Source organism: Strix uralensis, chromosome 11 (assembly GCF_047716275.1).
Source record: "Strix uralensis isolate ZFMK-TIS-50842 chromosome 11, bStrUra1, whole genome shotgun sequence".
In the NCBI taxonomy this organism is placed as follows: Eukaryota; Metazoa; Chordata; class Aves; order Strigiformes; family Strigidae; genus Strix; species Strix uralensis.
Window position 1 is genome coordinate 23,176,031 of NC_133982.1, and position 24,173 is coordinate 23,200,203.

A 24,173-nucleotide genomic window follows, 5' to 3' on the forward strand; every position below is an offset into this window, starting at 1 on the left:
ACATTTATTCAGACTTAAACTGGGTTATTTTGTTCTAATTTTCCTTTTTTTTTTTTTTCTTTAGGTTTCATTTTCTTCTAGGATTCCTGTTGCATTTCCATCAGGAGATGCCAGTTCCCTTAGCAAAAATATTATGATGTATGCTTGCCCTGTCTTTGTAAAAGATAACAGCAATGCTGTACATCAGAAGACAATGGACTTTCCAGATAAGACTCTAGCAAATAAAGGACCAAGCTTTGCCCAGGACAGTGGAAATGTGAATATAATTTCTCCCATAGTAATGATGATTTCCAAACATATAGATGGCTCTCTAAATCAGTGGGCAGTTACTTTTGCTGATAAATCAGCTTTCACTACGGTGCTAACTGTATCACATAAATTTAGGTACTGCGGTCACCGTTTTCATCTCAATGATCTAGCTTGCCATTCCGTTCTACCACTACTGCTAACCTCTTCTCATCATAATGCTCTGTTGACTCCTGAATCAGACACTTCCTGGGACTCTGACAGGATAAACAGAATAATGGATCCTATTAAACATGTGAAAGGTTCTTCTAGGCAGCAACTTAAAAATGCAGCAACCCGTACATTCCATGACCCAAATGCAATCTATAGTGAGCTGATTCTGTGGCGTGTAGACCCTATAGGACCTTTATCATACACTGGAGGAGTATCTGAATTGGCTCGAATTAACTCTCTTCATACCTCCGCTTTCTCTAACGTAGCCTGGCTTCCAACACTTATTCCCAGCTATTGCCTTGGTGAGTATACTTAGCGTGCTTCCATATAGAGTTGACATTGTGAGTCATAGATTAATTTGTTAAAATAAATTGCTATTGTATTTGGAATATATTTATATTAACTTTTCAGTAATTTCCTTGTATTATGCAAAATAAGCATTTTTCTTTCTTTTGAGGCTAAGCATTTAATCTGGTCTGAGTGTGTCTGTAGTTACTGTGGATCAGCTGATGTTCAGGAACTTCTTTGTGCGAGTAAACAATCATCACACAAAGAACAAGATGGTTCCTTTCTTCAGTGCTTTAGGCAGCTTCACTGAGTGTTCTCTGCATTGACATGGTATTAATGCAGATGTTCTGGTGACTTGGGCATCTGGGTTGTTGACCACATACAGCTGCAGGAGGCAGTGGGTTGAACCACTGTAGTATTTGGACCACTTGAACATCTGAATTATTGGGAAAGATTTTTCAGCCAAAATTTACAGTATCAAAATCTTTTAACATGCTGGCTAAGAACTCTGATTAGAAGATCTTGGAACATACTGAAATTCTTTAAGACCATCAGTGGTTTACAAAAGCCCCCTTAGAACACAGAACATTTTTGAAGAAATAGACTACATTAACTTTAGAGAACTGCAAATAATACTTTTTCAGAGCTCAGGCAGTACAACATCTGATGTGTAATGCCCTAGGACAAATCTTCAGTTTTTGTATTTCATTTTCGGGCTTTCTATTGCAGGTAGGAAAATTGTCTCTACAAATGTTACTCTATTCAGCCACTCAGATACTTATTTCTGAATTATCATAAAGATGCTGTTGTAGATGTCATATTTGTACACACTACTAAAAATGTCATTTGTGCTGTGGAGGTAACATTAAATTTTATACTAATAATGCTAGGTTATTTTATTATGCTAAGGCCAGTGTGACCTTTGCAATGATTAAATGAGTGTCAAAGATGTTGTACAACCTCAAAAATCCTAAATATGCTTAATAAATGTATAACATATCTTTGATTTAAAATAAAATAAATCCATTTTCTCTGCTCAAAGAGTAACTTTCTGTGCTGTCTGAATCCCACAGTCTTCTAAACACAAATAAATAGCTTCTACCCTCATAATGTAAGAGGAAAGCGTATATCAGAATAGAAAACCTTGTGTCAAGCCTGTTCTATATATTGTAGAGAAGCAAAAAAAAGGCAGTTACATTTTTTTCATATATTATTCACTACTGCAGATATATTTCTCCCTTTGCTTTTATATCTGCACTTTTAACTGGAGGGTAGAAGGGAATATTCATAGAGGTTAATTTTATCTAAAGAGCCTAGAGACAGTAAACAAGGAAAAAAGCTATAGCTACTTCAGCTTTGCTGAAGAGTTTACCTTAGACTTCTACTCTAAATCATCTCTGACAACCTAGGGAAGCTAGAGTTCGCCCTTCCGAGCACCTCCTTAGGGGTGACAGTGAAGAAAACATAACCATTTTAAGGAATGGCAGTGTTCCCTTAGGTGTACTACATACTGGGTTTTGCATGTGTGAACAATGTTTGTAAATATAGATGAATTCTGCTTAGATTATTTGACTTTTATGAGGGGTTTCAGTTACATAAATGAGCAGAAAGGGAGTTACTTCGAAGTTCAGATAGTGGTGGTTTAATGCACACAACTGCTTAGGTTTTCTGCTTCAGTCCTTTATGAAAATAATGTTAGAAACACATTCAGATATCGTGAAGTGGATTGTAATAGACTACCTGATGCCATTTGACTACCTTTTTTTTTCTTTAATGATGGAATTTTTGTGTTTTCTATTAGGTACATACTGCAACTCTGCTAGTGCTTGCTTTGTTGCATCCGATGGCAAAAATCTAAGACTCTATCAAGCCGTTGTAGATGCACGAAAACTTCTAGATGAATTATCTGACCCTGAATCATCTGTAAGTTTTATGTAGCAGTGGTTTGAAAGTATTGAAATAAAACTAAGTAAGGTAACTTTTTTCCCTCCCTCCAGTGGTTTGTCTTCACTTAGTTCTGTATAACTGTTGTGCCATTCTGTGTATAGGATCTTACACCTCGCATAAGTACGTGTTTTGCAGCTGTCTATAAACACTAGCTATTACTACTAAAAGTGGCTAGACAGAAACAAAATTTCCCCACCTGTAGCAGGTGGGGCAAGGAAAAATAGGATTTTTTTCTTTGTCCTCTCAAAAGAGGGGAGTCAAGAGTAAGTGGAAAGGTGAAGACAAAAGAGCAACTTGGGTGTACCCACCTAAGTTACATCTATATATAAGGAAGGGCAGAGATGGTAGGAGGGAATCGTCAGGTTATTGATTAGGGTAATAGTAGCTCTTATTTCTTCAGTAATAAGCAATTTTTTCATCCTACTTAATTTTCATTTCTGTGACTAAGCAAAGTAAAGCCTGATCTTGCACTGTTACTGTATAAAGCAACACATCTTCCTTTTTTTTCCCCATTCTTCTGTTATAAGCTATCCTGCAAGAGAGACCCTGTCAGTATTCAGATCAGTCTGAGGAATCTCTTCTAGGAGCAATGATTGTGAACATTCCAGCAAAAATCAACAGAGCCTTCACTTTATAAGCTCTACTGGCTTATTTTTTACATGTTGTGACAAAACCTGAAGCTTTAAACAAAAGTGAAGCAGTATAATTGAGTTTGTAATGGCACAGATACTAAGTTATGTTATGAAAGGATAAATCTTTAAATAAACATTTAGCTTCCATAAAAACTGGTGGGCTGTCCCCATGAATAGCTGCACACTCACAAACAGTGCAAATGTCTTGATAAACACGTTATCTGTAAGTGCCAAAATGGTAGCAGGAAGAAGTCTGTTACAGTTTATGCCAACAAGGAAAATTAAAGCATCAGTTTATTGTAAATGACTGCAATTTCCTTCTGTCTGAAGGAGAAATATAATAACTCTTCTCATTTTGCTCTGTTTCAGAAACTTATTGGGGAAGTGTTTAACATTGTGAGCCAACAATCTACTGCTCGACCAGGATGCATTATTGAACTCGATGCAATAACTAACAAAGTAAATAAATGGTTAACTCTTTAAGGGTATCACATAAAGATGTTTAATAGCTTTGTCTGTTAATTAACCTGATCTGTTAAAAAGAGGTAAAAGACATGACATTTCTCTATGGTGATAAAGATTGCATTGAATTTTTGTGAATGTTGAGATACCTTGAATGCTTTAGTGAGACAGCTTTTAGCTGCTAGGAGCTCAGAGACCGTTGTTAGGGTGTAACAGTATTTTTGAAGCATAAATCTTGATGAAAACAAAACTTAAGACTGGTTTACGAACCCATCATAATTTAAAGAAAAAAATAACAATCCCCTCCACACCCAAACAAACAAAAAGGTGAACAACATTAAAAAAATCCAAAACCTAAAAACTAGACCTAACTATTCCAAAATGTAGGAATCATAGCCATGTATGACTTCAGGTTTTTTGTCTTGTAAGACAAATTTTTATCTGTTAATTAATACAGCTATACATTTCAAACAATGAGGAGATACTATTATTATACCTTGTTCTTACTCACGTTTATTTTGATCATACATGTTCCAGTGCTGTTTTCTGTTAGGAAGCGGCCTGTGAAAACAGTGTTTTACCATTTCTTAATTAGACATCTGGATGTTTTTGACATACATAAAGAAGTATTTCTCTATTTGTCAATAAATTTCTACATCTTTTAAGTATTAATCACATAGTATCTTCAATTTTAAGTTCAGATTTACAAAATATTTTTTCTAGAATTTTTATAGATGACTACTCTTGTTTCTCTGGAAAAAGAGGGTGTTTTGCAACGTGAAAACTTTGCCATCACTGTCTTTGGGGGACATATTTTTCCCTGCCTGCAGGAAAGGATTTCACTGCCAGCAGCCTCCTTTGCAGAGAGGTGGAGGTACAAAGATATCTGTTGCTGTCCAGAAGGACAGCTGTTTAGATATCCCAGAGAAGGAAAATCTGCAATTGATTCCCTTTTCTAGATTTCACAAGCAATTCACTGTAGACACATCTTCCCACTCAAGAGGGATAAAAGTCTTAAGAATTTTTGCCACTGTCATTTATTCAACACCTAAAGTAATAGAAGCCAATCGGATACTAATTCATCTGTCAATAACTGCAGCAAAAATGTTATTACAGAATTTGTCTAATGTAGTAGATCTCAGTGAGATTATTTGAATATATGAACAATAGGTTCTAGAATATACTCTTCTTAATATAAGAGGAAAATGTTTAGTTTTTCTGATGCATTAAATAATTTTCAACACTATAAAAGAAAGCTATTTTCATTGGTGGCTAGACTGCGCAAAAGAAATAATTGCATTAGTACAAAAATTTGCTATACTGTTCTGGAAGCATAACTATTGCTTAATGTTTCAGTGTGGCTCAAACACACAACTGCTTCATGTCTTTCAAGAAGACTTCATTTTGGGATACAAACCACATAAGGAAGATGTGGAAGGGAAGGAAACTGAGATATTTTTCCAGCCGTCACAAGGTATAGCATAAAAATAACTAATATGAATGAAGTAGGTACCAAAAATGTTCCTAAAGAATGCTGAAATCTAGATAGCATATGCTAGTTTCCTTTTTAATGAGAATCTCTAGAATTCTATAAAGTGGCTGTTTCATGTTGCTCATATGAATTGTTTACATGGTAACGGTATTAAACAAAGGCATTCCAATTTGCTTAGAGTGAAAGATTTTAACTTATATGACAGAGTTGATTTTTAAAAATGCTGTATATTATATATAAAAATGTGTACAAAATAGAACAGAAATGTATTTTCTGCATCAACATGTAGTTCCAGGTGATAAGGTAAATATATCTGACTTCCAAGTTAATACAATAGAAAGTAGCTGGGGAATTAGGTAGTAGACTTAAAACTTTAAAAGAAAAAGGAAGAAAGCAGGCAGGTGGGAAAGAGCCTTTACAATTTGGCAAAATAATTCAAACTGACTGGGAAGGGAAATATATCTAATAAACTAGATTTGCCACTAATTCTCAGGTTGTCTGTAAGCCAGCCTATCTCTTCATTTTCGTAATTCTTCTGTAGCCATGAGGAAACAAAATGTTGATTAAACAAATGTTGTTAATGGTGCTGTTTGAATATTTTGTTTTATAAGCAAGCAATTTCTTTCAAAGAAGAAAACAGGGTTTTTTTAGTATCAATACTTTTTAGAGAGTTTTTTGTAATTGAAAATTACGTTGAACATAAACTTCATAATAGTGATAATATGTTTAAATTACAGGGTATCGTCCACCACCTTTCTCAGAGAAGTTCTACCTAGTAGTAATTGAAAAAGATAGTGATGGCTGCTCTGTTCTTCAGATGTGGCATCTTCATCTCAAATCTGTGCAAGCCTGTTTAGGTGAGTGAGTGTCTGTAATCTTCTTAAAGACAGACATTTCTTTCATATTATTTTAAATAAAACTTAAAGCTTGGTGGTTTATTTTAAAACAAATTGTATCACCTTTGTCAAGCAGAAAGCTCAAAGCCAGGAATCTTTGGGTTATCAATGCAATAAAACCAGTAAGATTCCTTACAAACATTGGTTGCATTCTATACCAACAGCAATATAAAAATTTGTTGATAGAGTAAGTAATGTACTTAAGCACCAGATTCTTTATTTTAAACTATCAGTATTTCAGAATGTTATGGGTGTCTTAAAATGAATAGTCACAGCATGCAGTAAAACTAACGCCTGCACACATCGCATAATTATTTTCTGTGTAACTTGAGCGCTGCTAAAAAAAACTGTTGTGTTTTTTTTTGTGTAGCAAAACCAACTGAAGCTGCTTCTTCAGAGAATAAGCTTAGTGTACCTGAGCAGAAGACTGTGGATTCTTCTCCAGATATATCACCTGGCATAAGTCCCATTCCACGATCTTCATCAATTGCTAATCTTCAGACTGCTAGTAAACTCATTCTGAGCTCCAGACTTGTGTATAGCCAACCTCTGGATCTTCCTCTTGGTGTAGAAGTAATAAGAGCAACTCCTTCAGCAGGTAAATTTAACATATTTTTCTACCCAGTTGGTCCACTAATTTACCCCCTAGTTCATAGGATTGTATCTCCTCAGCCTATCACATTCTGATTTACTGATACAGGGAACATGGGACTAAAAAGGCACTCTCAAATCATTGTGCCCATGTCATGTTACCCTTTCATAAGTGTATCAGGTCCCCACAGGAAAGCTCTTCCTGAAACTTACTGCTCTAATAGTTGGAAACTTAACTTCTAGTCTTAATTTATTAATGAGCAATTTATACCCGCTTGTTCATCTGCCAGCATTAATGTGTTGGGTATATAGTGCTTTTTTTACCTGGTGCACTTACATCTTCTAATTCTTGTCTGTCTTTCTGCGTCTGTCCTGTCTTTTTGTTTTTTCCCTTCCCTCTTAGGTTTCATTTTGGTAAGGCTATATGAACCCAATTTTAACTTCCTTAGTCTCATCTGATTAATGCTTTGTATTCCTCTCATTATTCTAACAACCCTTCTCTGAATTAGTTCAGTTCCAGCTTATCTTCTTTGAATAGTGACGAGAAATGCAGATGATTAGTAATGTTCAAGCTGCAAGACTGCTATCAGTCTTAACACATTTGCCCTTACCCAACTCCAAATTAGAAAAATAATACCAGGTTGTAAAGTTCCCTATCAGTAGTTAGACAGTGGTACATCTGCCTTATTCATATAGGCATTCTACTTTATATTACTAAAAGTAAATATGTTTGTTCTAACTTCAGGTCACCTGAGTTCTTCATCAATATACCCGGTCTGCCTTGCACCGTATTTGATAGTAACATCATGCTCAGACAACAGAGTGCGGTTCTGGAGATGTACTGTAGAGACAAACCTAAACAGCAAAAATGAAGAAAGGGAAACATATCATTGGAGAAAATGGCCTTTAATGAACGATGAAGGAGAAGCCAACAGCAGTACAGTGAGCATAGTGGGAAGGCCAGTTGCCGTTAGCTGTTCTTATACAGGACGTCTTGCAGTAGCATACAAACAACCCATACAGCATAATGGTTTTATTTCCAAAGAATTTTCCATGCATGTTTGTATACTTGAATGTGAGTCTACAGGAGGATCAGAATGGGTTTTGGAACAGACAATTCATCTGGATGACTTGGTTAAGGTTGGAAGTGTACTTGACTCAAGGGTCAGTGTAGATAGTAATCTATTTGTTTACAGTAAATCGGATGCTTTTTTGAATAAAGACAAATACCTGGTGCCCAGTATCAAGCATTTGGTGCATTTGGACTGGGTATCAAAAGAAGATGGCTCACATATATTGACAGTTGGAGTTGGTGCCAACATCTTCATGTACGGAAGACTTTCGGGAATTGTAACAGATCAAACGAGCAGCAAAGAGGGTGTAGCTGTCATTACTTTACCACTAGGTGGTAGCATAAAACAAGGTATAAAGTCAAAGTGGGTGTTGCTTAGATCAATTGACTTGGTATCATCTGTAGATGGCACTCCTTCACTGCCTGTTTCTCTGTCCTGGGTGAGAGATGGTATACTAGTAGTGGGAATGGACTGTGAAATGCATGTTTATGCCCAGTGGAAACACGCTGTCAAGTTTGGTGATGGAGAAAGTGAAGTTTTTACTACTGAAGACTCAACAACACAGGATCCACTCAAAACAAGCTTGATAGCAAAGAAGACCAGTGTAATTGATGGGGCAGGTATTGTAGATGATGTTTTTGGCACTCCAACTGTAATTCAGGATGGTGGCCTTTTTGAAGCTGCTCATGTTCTTTCACCTACTCTACCCCAGTATCATCCAACCCAGTTATTAGAACTTATGGATTTGGGTAAAGTTCGCCGAGCCAAAGCCATTCTATCGCATTTAGTTAAATGTATTGCAGGAGAAGTTGCAATAGTTAAAGATACAGAAGCTGGAGAAGGAACTGGTCCTAAACGCCATCTTTCTCGCACCATTAGTGTAAGTGGTAGTACTGCAAAGGATACCATCACAGCTGGAAAAGATGGTACTCGAGACTATACAGAGATAGACTCAATTCCACCACTGCCGCTGTATGCGCTGCTTGCTGCAGATCAAGACGCCACTTATGTTTCTGAAGAAACGTCTAAAATACCTCAGGGCTCTGAAGATCATGCTAAGAGAAAAACAGAGGATCAGTACTCAGATCTATTCCAGATTCAGCCTGTTACAACTGAAGACTTTATTGATTTTGAGCCTGAAAAGAGGGAGAGTAAATCCAAAGTTATTAATTTGTCACAGTACGGTCCAACTTACTTCGGCCGAGAACATGCTAGTGTCCTTTCAAGCCACCTGATGCACTCAAGTCTGCCAGGCCTCACTCGACTGGAGCAGATGTTCCTTGTAGCTTTGGCAGACACTGTGGCCACAACAAGCACTGAACTAGATGAGAACAGAGATAAGAATTATTCAGGTTAGTGTCTGACATATTATTGAATTAACATTCTTGTTCTAAGCAAAGGTAAACTTAGTCCTTGGGTATTTGGGGATTACAAAGCTAAAAGCTACCATCAGTTACTCAGAGTAGATACAGTAAGAAACACTTAAATATAAGTCTCTACTTATATTTCATATATAATAAATAACTTCTAAGTTCGGGTTCTCAGCAAGTTCAGAAACATACAACTTATCATATGCAGTGTATGAGGAAATGTGTAGATACCTCCTGTAGTCACCTGTATGTTCAAAAGTCAGTATTTCATATTTCACAGGAAGAGATACCTTAGATGAATGTGGCTTACGATATTTGTTGGCCATGCGCTTGCACACCTGCCTTCTGACATCACTCCCACCTCTGTATCGAGTTCAGCTGCTTCACCAAGGTAATTCTTAAAGAGAAGTATTGATTTAATTTGATCCACTTGAGCTGACAGGATTTTGATTTATAATATTACAATATTTCTATTATCTGCATATTAATTTTAGATTATATGTATTCCATTAAGGCTCTTATCTTGCAGAGGCTTAGTATAGGCTTCCCTACATGCACGGTGTAAGCAAAAAGAGTATAGCTTGAACAGAAGATAGCTTCTGCCCCATTCAGTTTGAGGCATGAATAAGTTCCCCAACCAGATAACATACAGATTGTATATGTATTTCATTGTTTCTGCTGGAGGAATGAAGATACTGCTTTATATGAGCATGGCTTTTTCTGACCTTAAAGATTATTTTATTCTGTCCTCACAGCAGGTTTTTTCCCATGCTCAATCTGAGTAAATGCTGTTGTGAAATGCAGGAAAGTTAGTTACCACCTAAACAGCAGACAGAAAGGTTTCTGGCCCAGAATGGGTCTGCCTCTGATAACAGAATATTTTTCCTTCAGTCTTTCACCATATAACTCCAGTACATATATGAATGGGGTACTGGAACATGATGAAAGAAGCACTGAGGAGAGGACATCCCTAGTGAGCAAAAAGATATTTCAGCTGTTCCTTTAGCAGCTTACCTCCTTTTGAGGGAAACAGTCTCTCGGACCTACCTAACTCTTGGGTTGGAGATCCCACTTTGCATCTCTGACATACTCCATCTGCTTATTAACAAGTCTTAATATTCTGAATTTTATTATGTTATTGTTTAGGCCTATCTACTTGCCATTTTGCATGGGCTTTTCACTCTGAGGCTGAGGAGGAGTTGATCAATATGATTCCTGCTATCCAGAAGGGAGACCCACAATGGTCTGAATTAAGAGCTATGGGTATCGGTTGGTGGGTCAGGAATATCAACACACTCCGAAGGTGCATTGAGAAGGTACTTTTTATTGCTTACAAGTTATAGTTACATGCTGTTAGGTATGCCTTAACAGATAGGCCCAGTGACTTGTATATAGCAAATTCCTTTGTACTCAAGCCCAGCCAGAGGACTGCTTAACTAGTTTTTTCTATGCCAACTCACGTTGGCAGTCCTGGCTTACAAATTTCATTATTCAGTAGTATGGTATAATACAATTGATCTAGGGAAAATCTATTTCTGAAGCAACTAATTTCTGCCCCCCCCCCCCCTTTTTTACAGTTACATATTAAGTACTTTTTTTAAGAATCATCTTGTTTTCAGATATATGAGACAGTAGGTATCTGTAGATTGAACAGAGAATTATGCTTTGAGTTCAGTAGTAGGTTTTATTTAAGAAATAAATATATCTAAAAATATTAGTCAGTAAAAACTATATAAAGGTCTTGTTGCAAATTTTGTTGGTTTTATAATAGACTGTTATAAATAATATAGAACTAAATGCAGTATCTAATACAGTATCTAATAAAACTAAATGCTATAGAAATAAATTCAGGCTTTACTCTTCTGTAGAGTCACAAAATTAATATTTTTTAGAAATACGCACCTATATTACGTAAAACCAAAATTAACACCAAATCTCATTTGCATGCAGAGTTTTCTTATGGGAGGTCTAATAATGGATAAAATGCAATATATTTTTGAGATAATATCTAAAACTGTTTCCTGTCGCTACCAATGAGATTTAAATCCTTGCTTTAATAAGAATTTCAGCTTTCATGTAACTTGAAGTTTGATGGCTTTGAATAATTACCAGCTTTTGCTTTGAATTACAATAAATATTGCAATCTCTGAAATGTCTGTGGAACAGAAGTACTTATTAGTTTACTAGATTTCCAAGTCATCTGTTCTAAAAACATGTTTTAAAAAGTTACAGGACATTCAAAACATCCAGGAGCAAAACTTAATTATCCTAGTACTCCAATTCCAATGCAATTATATCTCTGAGTGCTATACAAAAACCAAACAGTGTTCATTAAAGAAATACTTTTATTACCTTAAGTCTATGTAAATAATGGATTGCAAGAGGAATTTCACATAACAGTATGAGTTACTGTATCACTTTTAAAGAAAATATTTTTAATTGCATATTTGTAATGTCCTTCTGTGGTTGAGAGGGGTTAATATCTGCAGTAGTGCTGTTTTGCTGACTCTCAAGAACATTTACAGCGTAATGAGAGCTGTCACATACGAATAAAACATTCTGACAAAAATTACTGTTGCTTTGTAGAAATAATACAGTCACCTAGACCATCCTCTTTGACAGAGAACGTACGTTATTTAGCTAAAAGCAGCCTTTATATTTTCAGTAGTAATAGTAGGGTTTGTTTACTACAGGTTGCAAAAGCTTCATTCCAGAGGAACAATGACGCCTTAGATGCTGCACTTTTTTACCTTGCTATGAAGAAAAAAGCAGTGGTGTGGGGTCTGTTTAGGTGAGTTCTGCTAATTGTAAGTTTGATTAAATCTTAATTGAACTGGGAATGCAAAGCAGAACTCATTCAAGATTAGAATTTAATTTAAAGTGATGTTGTTCAAGTGAATGTATGCCAAGGTTATATAAGTAGTTGCATACATTGCATTTCTTTGTGCAGGTCCCAGCACGATGAAAAGATGACTGCCTTTTTCAGCCACAACTTCAGTGAAGATAGATGGCGCAAAGCTGCTTTGAAAAACGCCTTTGCTTTGTTGGGAAAACAACGCTTTGAACAATCAGCTGCATTTTTCTTGCTAGCAGGTTCACTGAAAGATGCTATAGAGGTATTGACTTTTGAGAAATTAAGTTTCGGTGTCTAATTTGACCTATGTAACTGAATCCTTACAAGCTCTTCTCTGCTGATGTTTTCAAAAATTGTGGCAGCACAGATGGTATGGTATGTCCACACATGACCCCCTTGTGCCCTGCAGACATACCATTTACCTCCACGCTACTGTGAAAAGCAGCTTGGAAGCTGATCTGAAGGCCAGAATCCTTGTTCAGATACATCAGTCCTCAGTGGAAGCACTCTTAGGAATACCAGTCATGACCCTTCTGGCAAAACTCTCTGATCAGCACAGTTAAGTTGTAGCACTCTGTTCAGCCTCCAGCTATTCTGCATGACCTACTGTTGCAACATTAAGTAAAAAAAGGTCAGAGTTCTCTTCTGAAGTGGCCCTAGGATCCCTTTTTAGTGGAGCTGTGATGTTGCCCGCCACAAGAGAGGGGAGAGCTGTGAGCAGGATCATAACTGAAGCAGTACCTCTCAGGAGAGAATGGAAATTAGAGAACCTTTAGTGATCCTGCCTATTTACATGCAGTATGTTTGCCTTTACCTGAGAACGTAAAGAATTTTCCTCAGAAATGTAATTCTGTAGATGAGACAATGTGAAGAATATCTTACCAGTGATATATTAACATTAAAGTTTGAAGTTATGTTTATTCTACTAGGTAGAATAAAAACAAAGCATCTTTATCTTCTGCCATATTGATTTTTGACATGCTGATGTACTGCTATGCATATCATGATTCCTGAAATAGGAGAAAGTACACCTCTTTCCAAAGACGGAAGAAAATATGTTACTTAGATACATATCAGTTACCACATTTTTGTCCCAAAGATGAATATATACTTTAAAGAACAGGTATGATGTGAAAAAAATTATCTGTTCTGTAAACATACATTGCTATTCATTTCATTGTTATTTTAAAAAAACTACCTTTCCCTCATAAAGCAACCTTTTCCCCACTTCTTATCGTAGGTGTGCCTTGAGAAAATGGAAGACATCCAGTTGGCCATGGTTATTGCTCGTTTATACGAATCAGAGTTTGAAACTTCTGTCACATACACCTCCATTCTTTATGAAAAGATTTTGGGTTGCTGTAAGGATGGAGCTGGGTTCAGTTGTACTAAATTGCATTCTGATCCATTTCTGAGAAGCATTGCATACTGGATAATGAAAGATTACACTAGAGCACTGGACACGTTATTGGAACAAACACCTAAAGATGATGATGAAAACCCAGGTAAGGGAAAAATATTAGTTGTCTGGGACAAACTTACTAAGACAAAGTAGAGAAGGAGAAATACTTTTTGTATATGTCTGCAGTCCTTTCTCCTGAGATGCCATTATGCTGAAATCATTAACTGACTTATGCACTGGCTTGCTCAATTTCTACTACTTAAAAAAAAAAAAAATTCTTTCCAAGGACTTGTCTCCAACCCCCCCAATACCGAATTTAGTTCTGCTGTTAGATAAGCTCAGGAGAGCCTTCTTGTTTGGTACTTCCCTACAATACCCCTCTAGTACTGAATGCTGGCTAGTCTTTATTCCAGTGGACTTAAATTCTCATTCTTGCTTCTAAGAATTAGCAGTGTTCTAGCAGGATTTCCTATCCTGTCTCTTCTGAGATTAATGTTAAGTGACAGGTGGCTACAGAGGTTTCTGTGGCATATTCCCTCTCTTGGGGAAATCTCTACCTGGCCAATCATCTCAGCTTTTTTTTAGGCTTAGGTGAGTAGAATATAACAGTGAGGCAAATGAGATAATTTAGTATCTTTCTATTCATCCAGCTTAGACCTTTAATCTTTTTGTGGGGAGTAAATTCTTTCATTTTGTTTTAGCAACTATACCCAAAACTGTCCTTGTTTTTTGTGTTTTGACAACTCTCTGTAATGCAGAAAATACTGCAAAACAAAGTAATACCATTTAAAAGCCGTTTTCAATAGATGTCCTATCTGTTTAATTCTTTAGTTATCGTCAAGTCGTGCAATCCTGTGGTATTCAGTTTTTACAATTATCTTCGGACCCACCCTTTGCTCATCCGAAGATACTTCAACTCACCAGAAGGGACTTTGGCCACCTTAGGTCTAAAAACTGAGAAAAGCTTTGTTGATAAAATTAATCTTATAGAAAGAAAATTATTCTTCACTACTGCAAATGCTCATTTTAAAGTGGGCTGCCCTGTACTAGCTCTTGAAGTCCTTTCCAAAATTCCAAAAGTAAGAAAAAAGTCTACCGTAGCTGCAGAGAAAGATTCAACTAGTTCTCCAATACAGGCTGGTGTTTCAGATTCCAAAGCCCTAAGGGATGGTGCTGGAAGTGCTGATATAGACTGGTCAAAGCCAATTTCAACTTCCTTTGCTTTGGAGAATACTGTTGAATCTTCAGCACAATTTGACTGGAGTCAACCAGCAGTAAAATTTGATGATGAGCCCCTTACTCTTGATTGGGGCGAAGACAAAAATGGGTCAGATGAAGAGGACAAGGATGTTGGTATAATGATGAAAAACTCAGAATCTGATTCTAAGAATGGAGATGATGGTGAGAGAACCTCAGAAACCAACATCCCACAAACACCACACGGGGAGATTTCTGATGCAGGAGACACTGAGGTTGATGTTATTGCTGAACAACTGAAGTTCAGAGCCTGTTTGAAGATCCTTATGACTGAACTGAGGACTTTGGCTACAGGTTATGAAGTAGATGGAGGAAAGCTCAGATTTCAGCTGTACAACTGGCTTGAAAAAGAGATTGCTGCTATGCATGAAATATGCAACCATGACGCAGGGGGCAAAGACTATTGTAAAACATATACCAAAGTAAATGGGGATCTACTTGATCATGACGATATTATGGATAAGCCAGACATTGGTTCGTATGAACGGCACCAGATAGAACGACGTAGGTTACAAGCAAAACGAGAACATGCTGAGAGACGGAAGTGGTGGCTGCAGAAGAACCAAGCTCTTTTAAGAGTTTTTCTAAGTTATTGTAGTCTTCATGGGGCACAAGGTGGTGGTTTAGCATCTGTAAGAATGGAGCTTAAGTTCTTGCTGCAAGAGTCACAGCAGGTAAAACATTCAATTAATTTCTGTTCACAAGTTCTGGACAGTTTTGTCAAATGCTTAAGTTTGTGCCTAGATAGATGCTTCTTATGAGTCTAAGTCTAATGGTCGAGATCATTTTAATGTTCTTGGAGAAAGAACTTGGTATTTAAATGTGCTGCTTTTCCACATCCTGATTAATTGGTTCTTAAGAATCTGTTACATGACATTGAGGATTAGGTTACCTATAGTTATGGAATATAAACATTGCTGTTTAGATTATAGCTGCAGCATTATATGTGTGTTCCAATGAAATTATAATTTTGATCACAATATTCTGGGTACCTATATCATAAATTCACAGTTGCTAAAATATGACAAAATCTCATTCCCTACACCTCTGCAAGTCATGCAAGGGAGCTAAAAGGAATGGGATCTTAGCTGCAAGGCTCAACAAATAATACCAAGTCAGACAGGGCAGTGCTGCCTTTTACTTATATTATTGTGTTTTCTACATTTATTTAATACAAAAAGAGATCTTTTCCAGCAAATGCTAATGACTAACCTGAGCTACAGCAGATAATCTGATACTGGGCAAGTCATTTAACTTGCTCTAGTTCTAGGTTTCTCACATTTCAAATAGGAGCAGTAGACAAATGTTTTGGTAGTACTAGGCTTAGCACACACTTTTAAGAATTGAAAAAAATTTCCATTTGTTTCCACTTGAGAAGCTCAGATTAATGCAAATTTGACTTCTGTTATTAAACTCAGACCAGTGACTATTATGTCAACTTATGCTACTGCAAGTGCATTTTTAGTTAGTGCTCCTTAAGAGACAATCCCAAACGCTTACTAATGAATTACATAAAATACTGTTCCTGCACTAAATCAGAAAGTGTTCCAGCAAACTTGGCTATCAGGTCTGATCTGTGTTGTTACAGTAAGAAAGAACTTACTTTTGACATCAGTAAAATCTTGTCTGTACGGAGTAGACGACAGTGGAAGAGGATAAATAACCCTGGAAAAACATTTAAGATGTAAAATTATCATTTTTTTAAACTTTTTTTCTCAAAGCAGTAATTTTAAATACAGTCTTTTCTTTTCAACAGGAAACTACTGTAAAACAGCTCCAGTCTCCACTTCCACTACCCACAACACTACCGTTGCTTTCTGCAAGCATAGCATCCACAAAAACTGTGATAGCTAATCCTGTGCTGTATTTAAACAACCACATCCATGATATTCTTTACACTATTGTGCAGATGAAATCACCACCACATCCGAATATTGAAGATGTCAAGGTAATGAACAGCTTTCAGGAAATGCTAAAATGGGGAGTGAGCACACGAAAAATAAAATGCGATGTTTGAGTTAACTTTTCAACACTTACCCTTTCACAGTACTGACCTTCTCCCTTAAGTCTGGTGAACTGAAAATGCTAGTTAACCACTTGCTTTCAGACATCTTTTTGAATCTGGTTAGTTCCCTTTCATCCAAATTCTAGTCATTCTCAGGAAACTATTCCAAATGTGAACGTTCACTAAAATGCTGAATTCTTCATTGTTAAAACAACATGATCATGTACGTTAACTCAGCATTGTCATTCTGGTCTGGTCAAATCCTGTAGGGAGATTAATGAAAGTAGAGATGGGAGACTGTAAGTTATGTTATAACCTTGTATTAATATAGATATTATGAATGTTACTCTAGTGCAAATTTCCTCAAGTGTACTGGTTTTTAAGGAATCTTGGTGAATTACTTTATCTGACTCCATACTCAGGAGTGAATAAATTCTGTTCAGATTCAGTACATAGAGGGGAGGAAAAAGCCAAAGAGCCTGAGTCTATGACCCAGTTAATTAGTAAGAAACTAAATCATTATTTTGTACATTTAGATCAGTATTCATATTCATTAAATAAATTTGAATTTCTATTGACTAAATGAAAGTAGGGAAAAATTAGGAAACTAAATGGGTTGTCTCTCTGCAATGCAGTTAAGTTTCTAAAACTGTACCCAAGCTTATTTACATCTCATTTTCTCTCTTATATCAGTTGACTCCTTTTCCTTCCTGCATTATGCTATAGCAAGCATCTTTCTTATTCTAAAAACTCGTACTTCACATGCATTTTGTTTTAAAAGAGAATTCAGAAAGAAGAGCTGACACCTCCTAACTGCAAAACAACTATTTACATAATTCATAGCTTTAATCTAAGGTCTAACATTTGATTAAATGGAAAGATGGTAGGAAAAGATGGAAACGAACACAGAGTGGGTTTTAAAAAAGTCTCCATCTTTAAGTTTGAGAGTACCATTTTCTTCACACTGTGGATTTCATTGGACTTTCTAAGAAATTCTTGCATTTCTTCTGTTTAAGAACCGGAGTGTTTCTGTTGCAGTGTGAGGCAATAATGGAGTATTATTCTTGTTACTCCTGGAAATTTATAAGCACATAACTGAGGTAAAAAAGATAGTATAGATAAAACAATGATACAATGATCACACAAACTTTTGTATTTTATGCATATTGAGCAACTACTACTACACTGAACTGCAGTGTTATATAATACGGCTTCCAGGAACCATTCAATCAAATTCATTATCATAACAGGACATACTTAATCACTCCTTCAGTATGCTCATTCACTGAGGCAGTTCTACGTTAGAACAAAGTTAATTATCCTGACATAGTATTAGGAGGCTTTGTCTGCGATCAACTGATCTTGAACGAACAGTTGTGATCTTCAAAGTACTGTATTATAAACTTTAAGTCAGTTACTATTTCCAGCACTTGGTTTAAAACTAAGACATTTCCAGTGCTGTTTAGAAAGAATTGTAGTTTACACACCTTTTATATAAAACTTACTGGCTCTTTTTATTTTAGGTGTACACACTTCATTCTTTAGCAGCTTCACTTTCTGCATCTATTTATCAAGCACTGTGTGACAGCCACAGCTACAGGTAAAAACAGAAGTTTTCTTATGTTTGGAGTACTTCATGTATCCAAAACGGAAATTCTTCATGCATGTGTCTAAAAAAGGGAATAAATATCTGTGTACAGGTGTAGATACTTATACAGTTTACACATTGCTAGCACTGATATGTCTGATCAGTTTTACACAGATAAAATTACAAAAATCATTCAGACTTTTTTTCAATAAATAATAGGAAAATCTGGTGTCATTCTCACTTGCGATACTTCCGAAAAATATTTGAATGCTGTTTTCCACAGCACATTCATTGCTGAATAGGGATGCAGGGGAAACATTGAAGCCTAACTGAAGTCAAGTTTCAGGCAGTTTTTATTCCAAACTGGAACTGGAAGAGAATGCTGTAAAAACATTTTTAAAAATTCGTCAGAACAAATACATTATTAAAATTTTTGAAAAAGCCTTTTTCATATCTGGAGCTACACACATATTAAAATTGATAATGCCACATGGACACATTTAAAGTTTTAATTAAATTCTAGTTTGTACACCATGAAATCATAAAATTCTTGACTTACTCCTACAGAATTTTAAATGTTGCATTTTCTGATTAAAATGAGAAACATGTATATATACTATACTCTATTACAAAAATATTCTAAAATCCTTTCTCATCAGAAAAAAATTAATTTGTATTTAGCAGTCAAACAGAAGCAAATCAGTTTACAGGGATGGTTTATCAAGGACTGCTTTTGAGCGATCGACGCAGACTGAGGACAGAAAGTATTGAAGAGCATGCAACTCCAAACTCATCTCCTGCTCAGTGGCCTGGTGAGACAAAAATAAGGTTACTTTTAGCACCACTGGACCAGCTCCACATTTTAAAATTATTTCACTGTCCAGTAATATGATGGATAAAATGACGGATGATCAAGGACAGATGAGTGTTTCTGATTTAGTTCTCAAATTAATAACAGCTTTTAACTTTTTCACATATCAAAAGAAATAAAAATAAGCTTTCTATATGGGAAACATCTTCCTTGAAGAAGAGACCAACGATCTTTAGGAAAAACTCAGTAAGATGATAATCTGTAATCCTAAAATGTTTCCCTCCAGTCTACCTCACCCCCCAGCAAAGCTATTTCTGTTAGCTGTTTCTACAGTACTGTCTTACATCTGTGCTTTACTTGGTTTAGCTATTAAAACAACTATTCCCAACATATGAGCATAAAGTTAGTATTTTGAGGTCAACTGTGGCAACAGTGCCAGAATTTCACAGGCAAGCTGAACTGCCCATAGTACTTGCAGAGGGGCACAACCCCGACATCCCAGACCCAAGAAGGCTTTTTAAAATTTTGATCTTTATGATTTTAAGAAACATATTAATAGTATGATTCATCTGAATAAAAGTGTCATGTGGTTGTTAGTATGTGTTTAACATAAAATGTAGAAGTGAAACATTTCCTTTTTTCCATTTGTACTCTTACTCATTTAACGTAGAGCTTTTCCTCTTTTCTCTTTGCAGGTGTGAGTTCACTTATAAATCTCTTAAGTTCAGCTCAGGATGAAGATCAACCAAAGTTAAACATCCTGCTTTGTGAAGCTGTTGTAGCTGTCTACCTGAGTCTCCTTATACACGCCCTTGCAACCAATTCATGTAATGAATTATTTCGACTAGCAGCCCATCCTTTGAACAGTCGAATGTGGGCTGCTGTTTTTGGTGGAGGAGTAAAACTTCTTGTAAAACCTCGAAGACAGTCAGAAAATATTCCAGGTACTTTGTTCTCTAAAGGTCATACTAATGATTTGCATTTTATACCTTTTAGTAACCTAGTAGGAGAGATTTCCTTCCTTTTAAAGACAAAAACAAGCAAGCAGAATTTAAGCATCTACTGGCAAGAAAACTGTTACATTAATGAAAAAGCAGAAAAATATTAGTCTTGCAGTTATCTTTTGTAATGGCACCCAGCACATTTTGGATTTGCTATAAAAGCTGATAATATTATGATTAGATGCTTATTGTAATACTTTTCAGGACTTTCAGTCATTATTTTTTAGTGAAAAAACAGATGGTATAAATCAGTGTCAATACCTATGGGTTTTTGTATGGGAGAGATCAGTGTTACTATTTGACTGCGGTAATTTGGAAACAGTATTTCTGAAACCAATTTCTACCACAAGATATGATTTCACCTTGCACAAGACCACAGAGAAAAAACATCAATTTCATCTGTCAGAAAAATAGTTCATGCATATGTAAGCTCCAACTAAAACCAGGAACTCTGCAAAGACAGATGAGCCTGTCTTAATATGCTGCCTGAGGAAAAGCAAAAGTGAAGACTGAATTCAGGCTCTGGAGACAAAGGCAAATACAACCATTTGTCATAGACTTCACACTGCAACAATACTGAAAAACCATGTCACATAGACTTTCAAAATAACGATAGGCTTGAAACTTATGCAAAAAATAGATGTTCTATATCTGAAATATAAAACAAAACAGTAATAAGGCAATGCACCATTATAACTATGTACAACAGATATTTGTCATTCATGAAATAACTTAAACTCATTTAGGCCAATTATTTTCACAAGATGTTAATATGAATAACTTATATACAGTCATGTCTTCATTTGAGATGTATTCTGTTTTCCTTTGACCTACAAGCTGCTACAGCTTCTGATGTTTCAGAGGATGGTAATGAAGGTTTGTAAAATCTTGCAGTGTAGATGAATGTTAGTAGTGGCTTTTTTAAAAGAAAAGTTTTAAAATACCTAGCTTCTTTGTAATAAAGTAAGTGTGATCTTCAACGTTTCCTGGCCAATAATGCTTTGAAAAACAAATTCCACATTAATATTTTGATAACTATTAAGACATTTTAAATCATAACACTTTAAACTAAACTTTAGTTGTCAAAAATCCTGTCTCTATTCAAATTTTCTATACTATCTTAAGAATTCTGTGGTTTATATTTTGAATAACTACTGGTACTTGTACAGTTTACAGTTTAGTGAGATTTTATATATTACTTTTATTTCTCAAAAAATTTCTTAATTTCTTTCTTGAGAAATTTTTCAGCTAAAAGCTTTTTACTTAAAAGCTGCATCTCCTGAGAACTTAATCCAGACAATGAAATGTATTTCTCTTGACATATCCAACGTATAAATGTCACAGTTACTGAATTTATTATAAGTGAACTTTTTGTATGATTACACTTACTTTATGTAGGCTGGCTTTGATTTCTGAATCAGTAGCAATTAGTATCAATAACAATGGGTTTAGTTCCTTTAATTATAAAATACAGCCATTTCTAAAGATGCAATCTTAATACTAGCTTTTCACATTACCTTAATTTAGCACCACCTCTTCCATCAGAAGAAATGGATAAACATCGCCGTCGGTTCAATATGAGGATGCTAGTGCCAGGAAGACCAGTAAAAGATAGCACGGTGCCACCACCTGTACCTGCAGAAAGACCCTCGTACAAAGAAAAGTTTATCCCTCCAGAGCTCAGCATGTGGGACTATTTTATGGCAAAGGTAATTTAAAATAGAAAATATAAGTTACAGTTCATAAAAGCATGTTTCTTCTCTGTTCAGTTTTAAAGGACAAAAATAATTTTGAAAATTTTGAGTGTCCTCCATAGTAAACTGCAGAATATTATTCTCATAATAGAAGATGAAGAGCCTACAAGTCTATTATCTAACTTTCAAAATGTGTCTCTTGCCAATAATAGAGATGAACATTTTTTCCATTTCTACTTGTTTATGTTTTAGGGAAACTTATTTATAGGTTAAGTTGTTGTCATTTAAACTCTCTATAACAGTTATAATTAAAGTAAGAGCTGAATATTAAGAGATTGGAAAATTGTTTTTATAGCACACTTTTATTTTGCATTGCAGCCATTTCTTCCTTTATCAGACAGTGGTGTTATATATGATTCTGATGAAAGCATTCACAGTGATGAGGAAGAGGATGATGCTTTCCTCTCTGATGTACAGATCCAGGAACACAAAGATGCCAATTCTTACAGGTTAGCAGAAATTGCCACTATTTTAGAATAATTATGTTGTGTGCTTACCTTTGCTTCCAAGTTAAAGAAAATACAGGTCCTCTGCAGAGTCCACTTTAAGTCAGATAATTTAAGCACTGTGGCTAGATTTATCTGTGGCAATGGGATTACAGAAGTGACAAATTCTTATCACAGTAACAGTTCCCCATTTACTTGCCTACAAAAGCGGGATTAGGAAGTCAAAGCTGTGTGGTTTGCATTTTTTGGAGAGGGGGGGAAAAATAAATTAAAAAACCCCTATCTTCATTTTTAAGCAGCAGAGAAGCAAAGAGGTACCACAATGCCAGCTCTAGAATGATATTTTGGACTACTTATTCAAGCATGATCTTTAGTTTTTGAATGAGTGGCAGATTAAATAGAACAATGGAGAAAAGGTGATGGCTCCCTTATGTGGTCAAGTCTCTCCTTAGTCCTTTACAGCTATACTGTACAGGATTTGTATCTTTAACATCTGTGAGAGTTTTAGTGTGAAAGCTTCTGCTGTGAGCACCAATGTAATGTCTTGTCTGTATTCATCGTGATTTCATGGAGAATTTCAAGAGGTGTTTCACTCTTTTATCTGGGGGAAGACTACGGTAATCTGGGATTTGTAAAAGAGGGAAGGGGATACTATCTGTTCCAGCGACATGCCCTCAAGCACCCTTAGGTTGCATAGTTGATATATATAAGTAGCTTTCTCTGTGTGTCTGGTAAACCTTAGTGAACTATCTACACTGTTTTTCTAATCTATGTATTTGGTAGAAGGAGAATATTCTGCAGATAACTCTGTTAACGTTGTTTTAACACAACTAAATCTATTCTTTTGATACAGCTGGGCTCTTCTGCATCTGACAATGGTGAAATTAGTTCTGCACAATATTAAGAACTTCTTTCCCATTGCTGGTCTGGAATTCACTGGTATGTTAAATTCTGCTTTACATTTTAGTTTTCTGTATAAGTGGCTTTCTGCCAGACTTTGCTTTTTAATTTTCGTTTTTAAATTTCAATCATTTAATACATTATTTTTTACGATTGCCAACAAGTGCATTTCCTTTCAAGATTTCTTTTTTGGATGGTTGTGTTAGTCTGTTCTTTTTAAACACACTATAACTTAAATAATTTTTTTTTTCTCTAAGCCTTACTTTATTAATATTTCTGGCTAGATTTGCCTGTAACATCACCATTGGGCATTGCTGTAATAAAAAATTTGGAACACTGGGAACAGATTCTTCAAGATAGAATGGACCAGTTTGAAGGCCCACCACCAAACTACATCAATACTTATCCCAGTGACCTTGGTGTAGGTGCAGGACCAGCTATTCTCCGCAATAAAGCAATGATTGAGCCTGAAAATACACCATTCAAGTAAGTATTTTTTTCGTAGCAAAAACACGTTCTTCGATCATAGAAATACTAAAGAGTATTTCCACCTAAAGTTAAACAGCCAAATGAAGATTAGCTAGATCTAGTTCTAGCCAATACTTTACAGAAACCACTGTCCCACGTCCCTTTGTTCCTTCTTCTGCAGCTGTCTCCTGCAGCAGCCTTTACTTTGCTGCACCTTTGACAACTGCAGCAAGAAAGGAAAATAAGAAGGAAAGATTGAGGCTTGAAGGACTACAAATCAAGGGCAACAGCTGCTGCTGGGAAGACCCTATTCAACCTCTCTTACTATTCCTCCAGCAGCAGCTGTCTCCCACCCTACCTCAGCAACAAAAGAAGAGTTACATAATACATGTAGATGGCAGGAGGAGGAGAGAAAGAAAGTTGTAGTATGGTCCTTGTGAAACCAATCCTCCTGAGTTTAGACCAATATAATGCTGG

At 35.9% G+C, this 24,173-nt stretch overlaps 1 protein-coding gene across 7 annotated transcripts in view; it reads left to right on the forward strand.

Annotated features, from left to right (window-relative positions):
• The window catches only part of DMXL2 (Dmx like 2), a 54,972-nt gene that overhangs the window by 19,909 nt on the left and 10,890 nt on the right, over positions 1 to 24,173 (forward strand). For 4 of the 7 annotated variants that reach the window (XM_074880911.1, XM_074880914.1, XM_074880913.1 and 1 more), the window contains 21 exons: positions 65 to 761; positions 2,549 to 2,670; positions 3,696 to 3,785; positions 5,145 to 5,262; positions 6,018 to 6,137; positions 6,547 to 6,774; positions 7,513 to 9,192; positions 9,491 to 9,601; positions 10,357 to 10,526; positions 11,904 to 12,001; positions 12,161 to 12,326; positions 13,305 to 13,569; positions 14,298 to 15,397; positions 16,480 to 16,671; positions 18,252 to 18,328; positions 18,998 to 19,128; positions 19,823 to 20,071; positions 21,656 to 21,837; positions 22,201 to 22,331; positions 23,182 to 23,267; positions 23,513 to 23,714. In XM_074880911.1, the coding sequence (XP_074737012.1) occupies positions 65 to 761; positions 2,549 to 2,670; positions 3,696 to 3,785; positions 5,145 to 5,262; positions 6,018 to 6,137; positions 6,547 to 6,774; positions 7,513 to 9,192; positions 9,491 to 9,601; positions 10,357 to 10,526; positions 11,904 to 12,001; positions 12,161 to 12,326; positions 13,305 to 13,569; positions 14,298 to 15,397; positions 16,480 to 16,671; positions 18,252 to 18,328; positions 18,998 to 19,128; positions 19,823 to 20,071; positions 21,656 to 21,837; positions 22,201 to 22,331; positions 23,182 to 23,267; positions 23,513 to 23,714 (6,215 nt within the window). Of the gene's footprint in view, positions 1 to 64; positions 762 to 2,548; positions 2,671 to 3,695; positions 3,786 to 5,144; positions 5,263 to 6,017; positions 6,138 to 6,546; positions 6,775 to 7,512; positions 9,193 to 9,490; positions 9,602 to 10,356; positions 10,527 to 11,903; positions 12,002 to 12,160; positions 12,327 to 13,304; positions 13,570 to 14,297; positions 15,398 to 16,479; positions 16,672 to 18,251; positions 18,329 to 18,997; positions 19,129 to 19,822; positions 20,072 to 21,655; positions 21,838 to 22,200; positions 22,332 to 23,181; positions 23,268 to 23,485; positions 23,715 to 24,173 lie in introns of those variants that run through there. The other 3 variants (XM_074880912.1, XM_074880915.1, XM_074880917.1) reach the window with 2 other exon arrangements.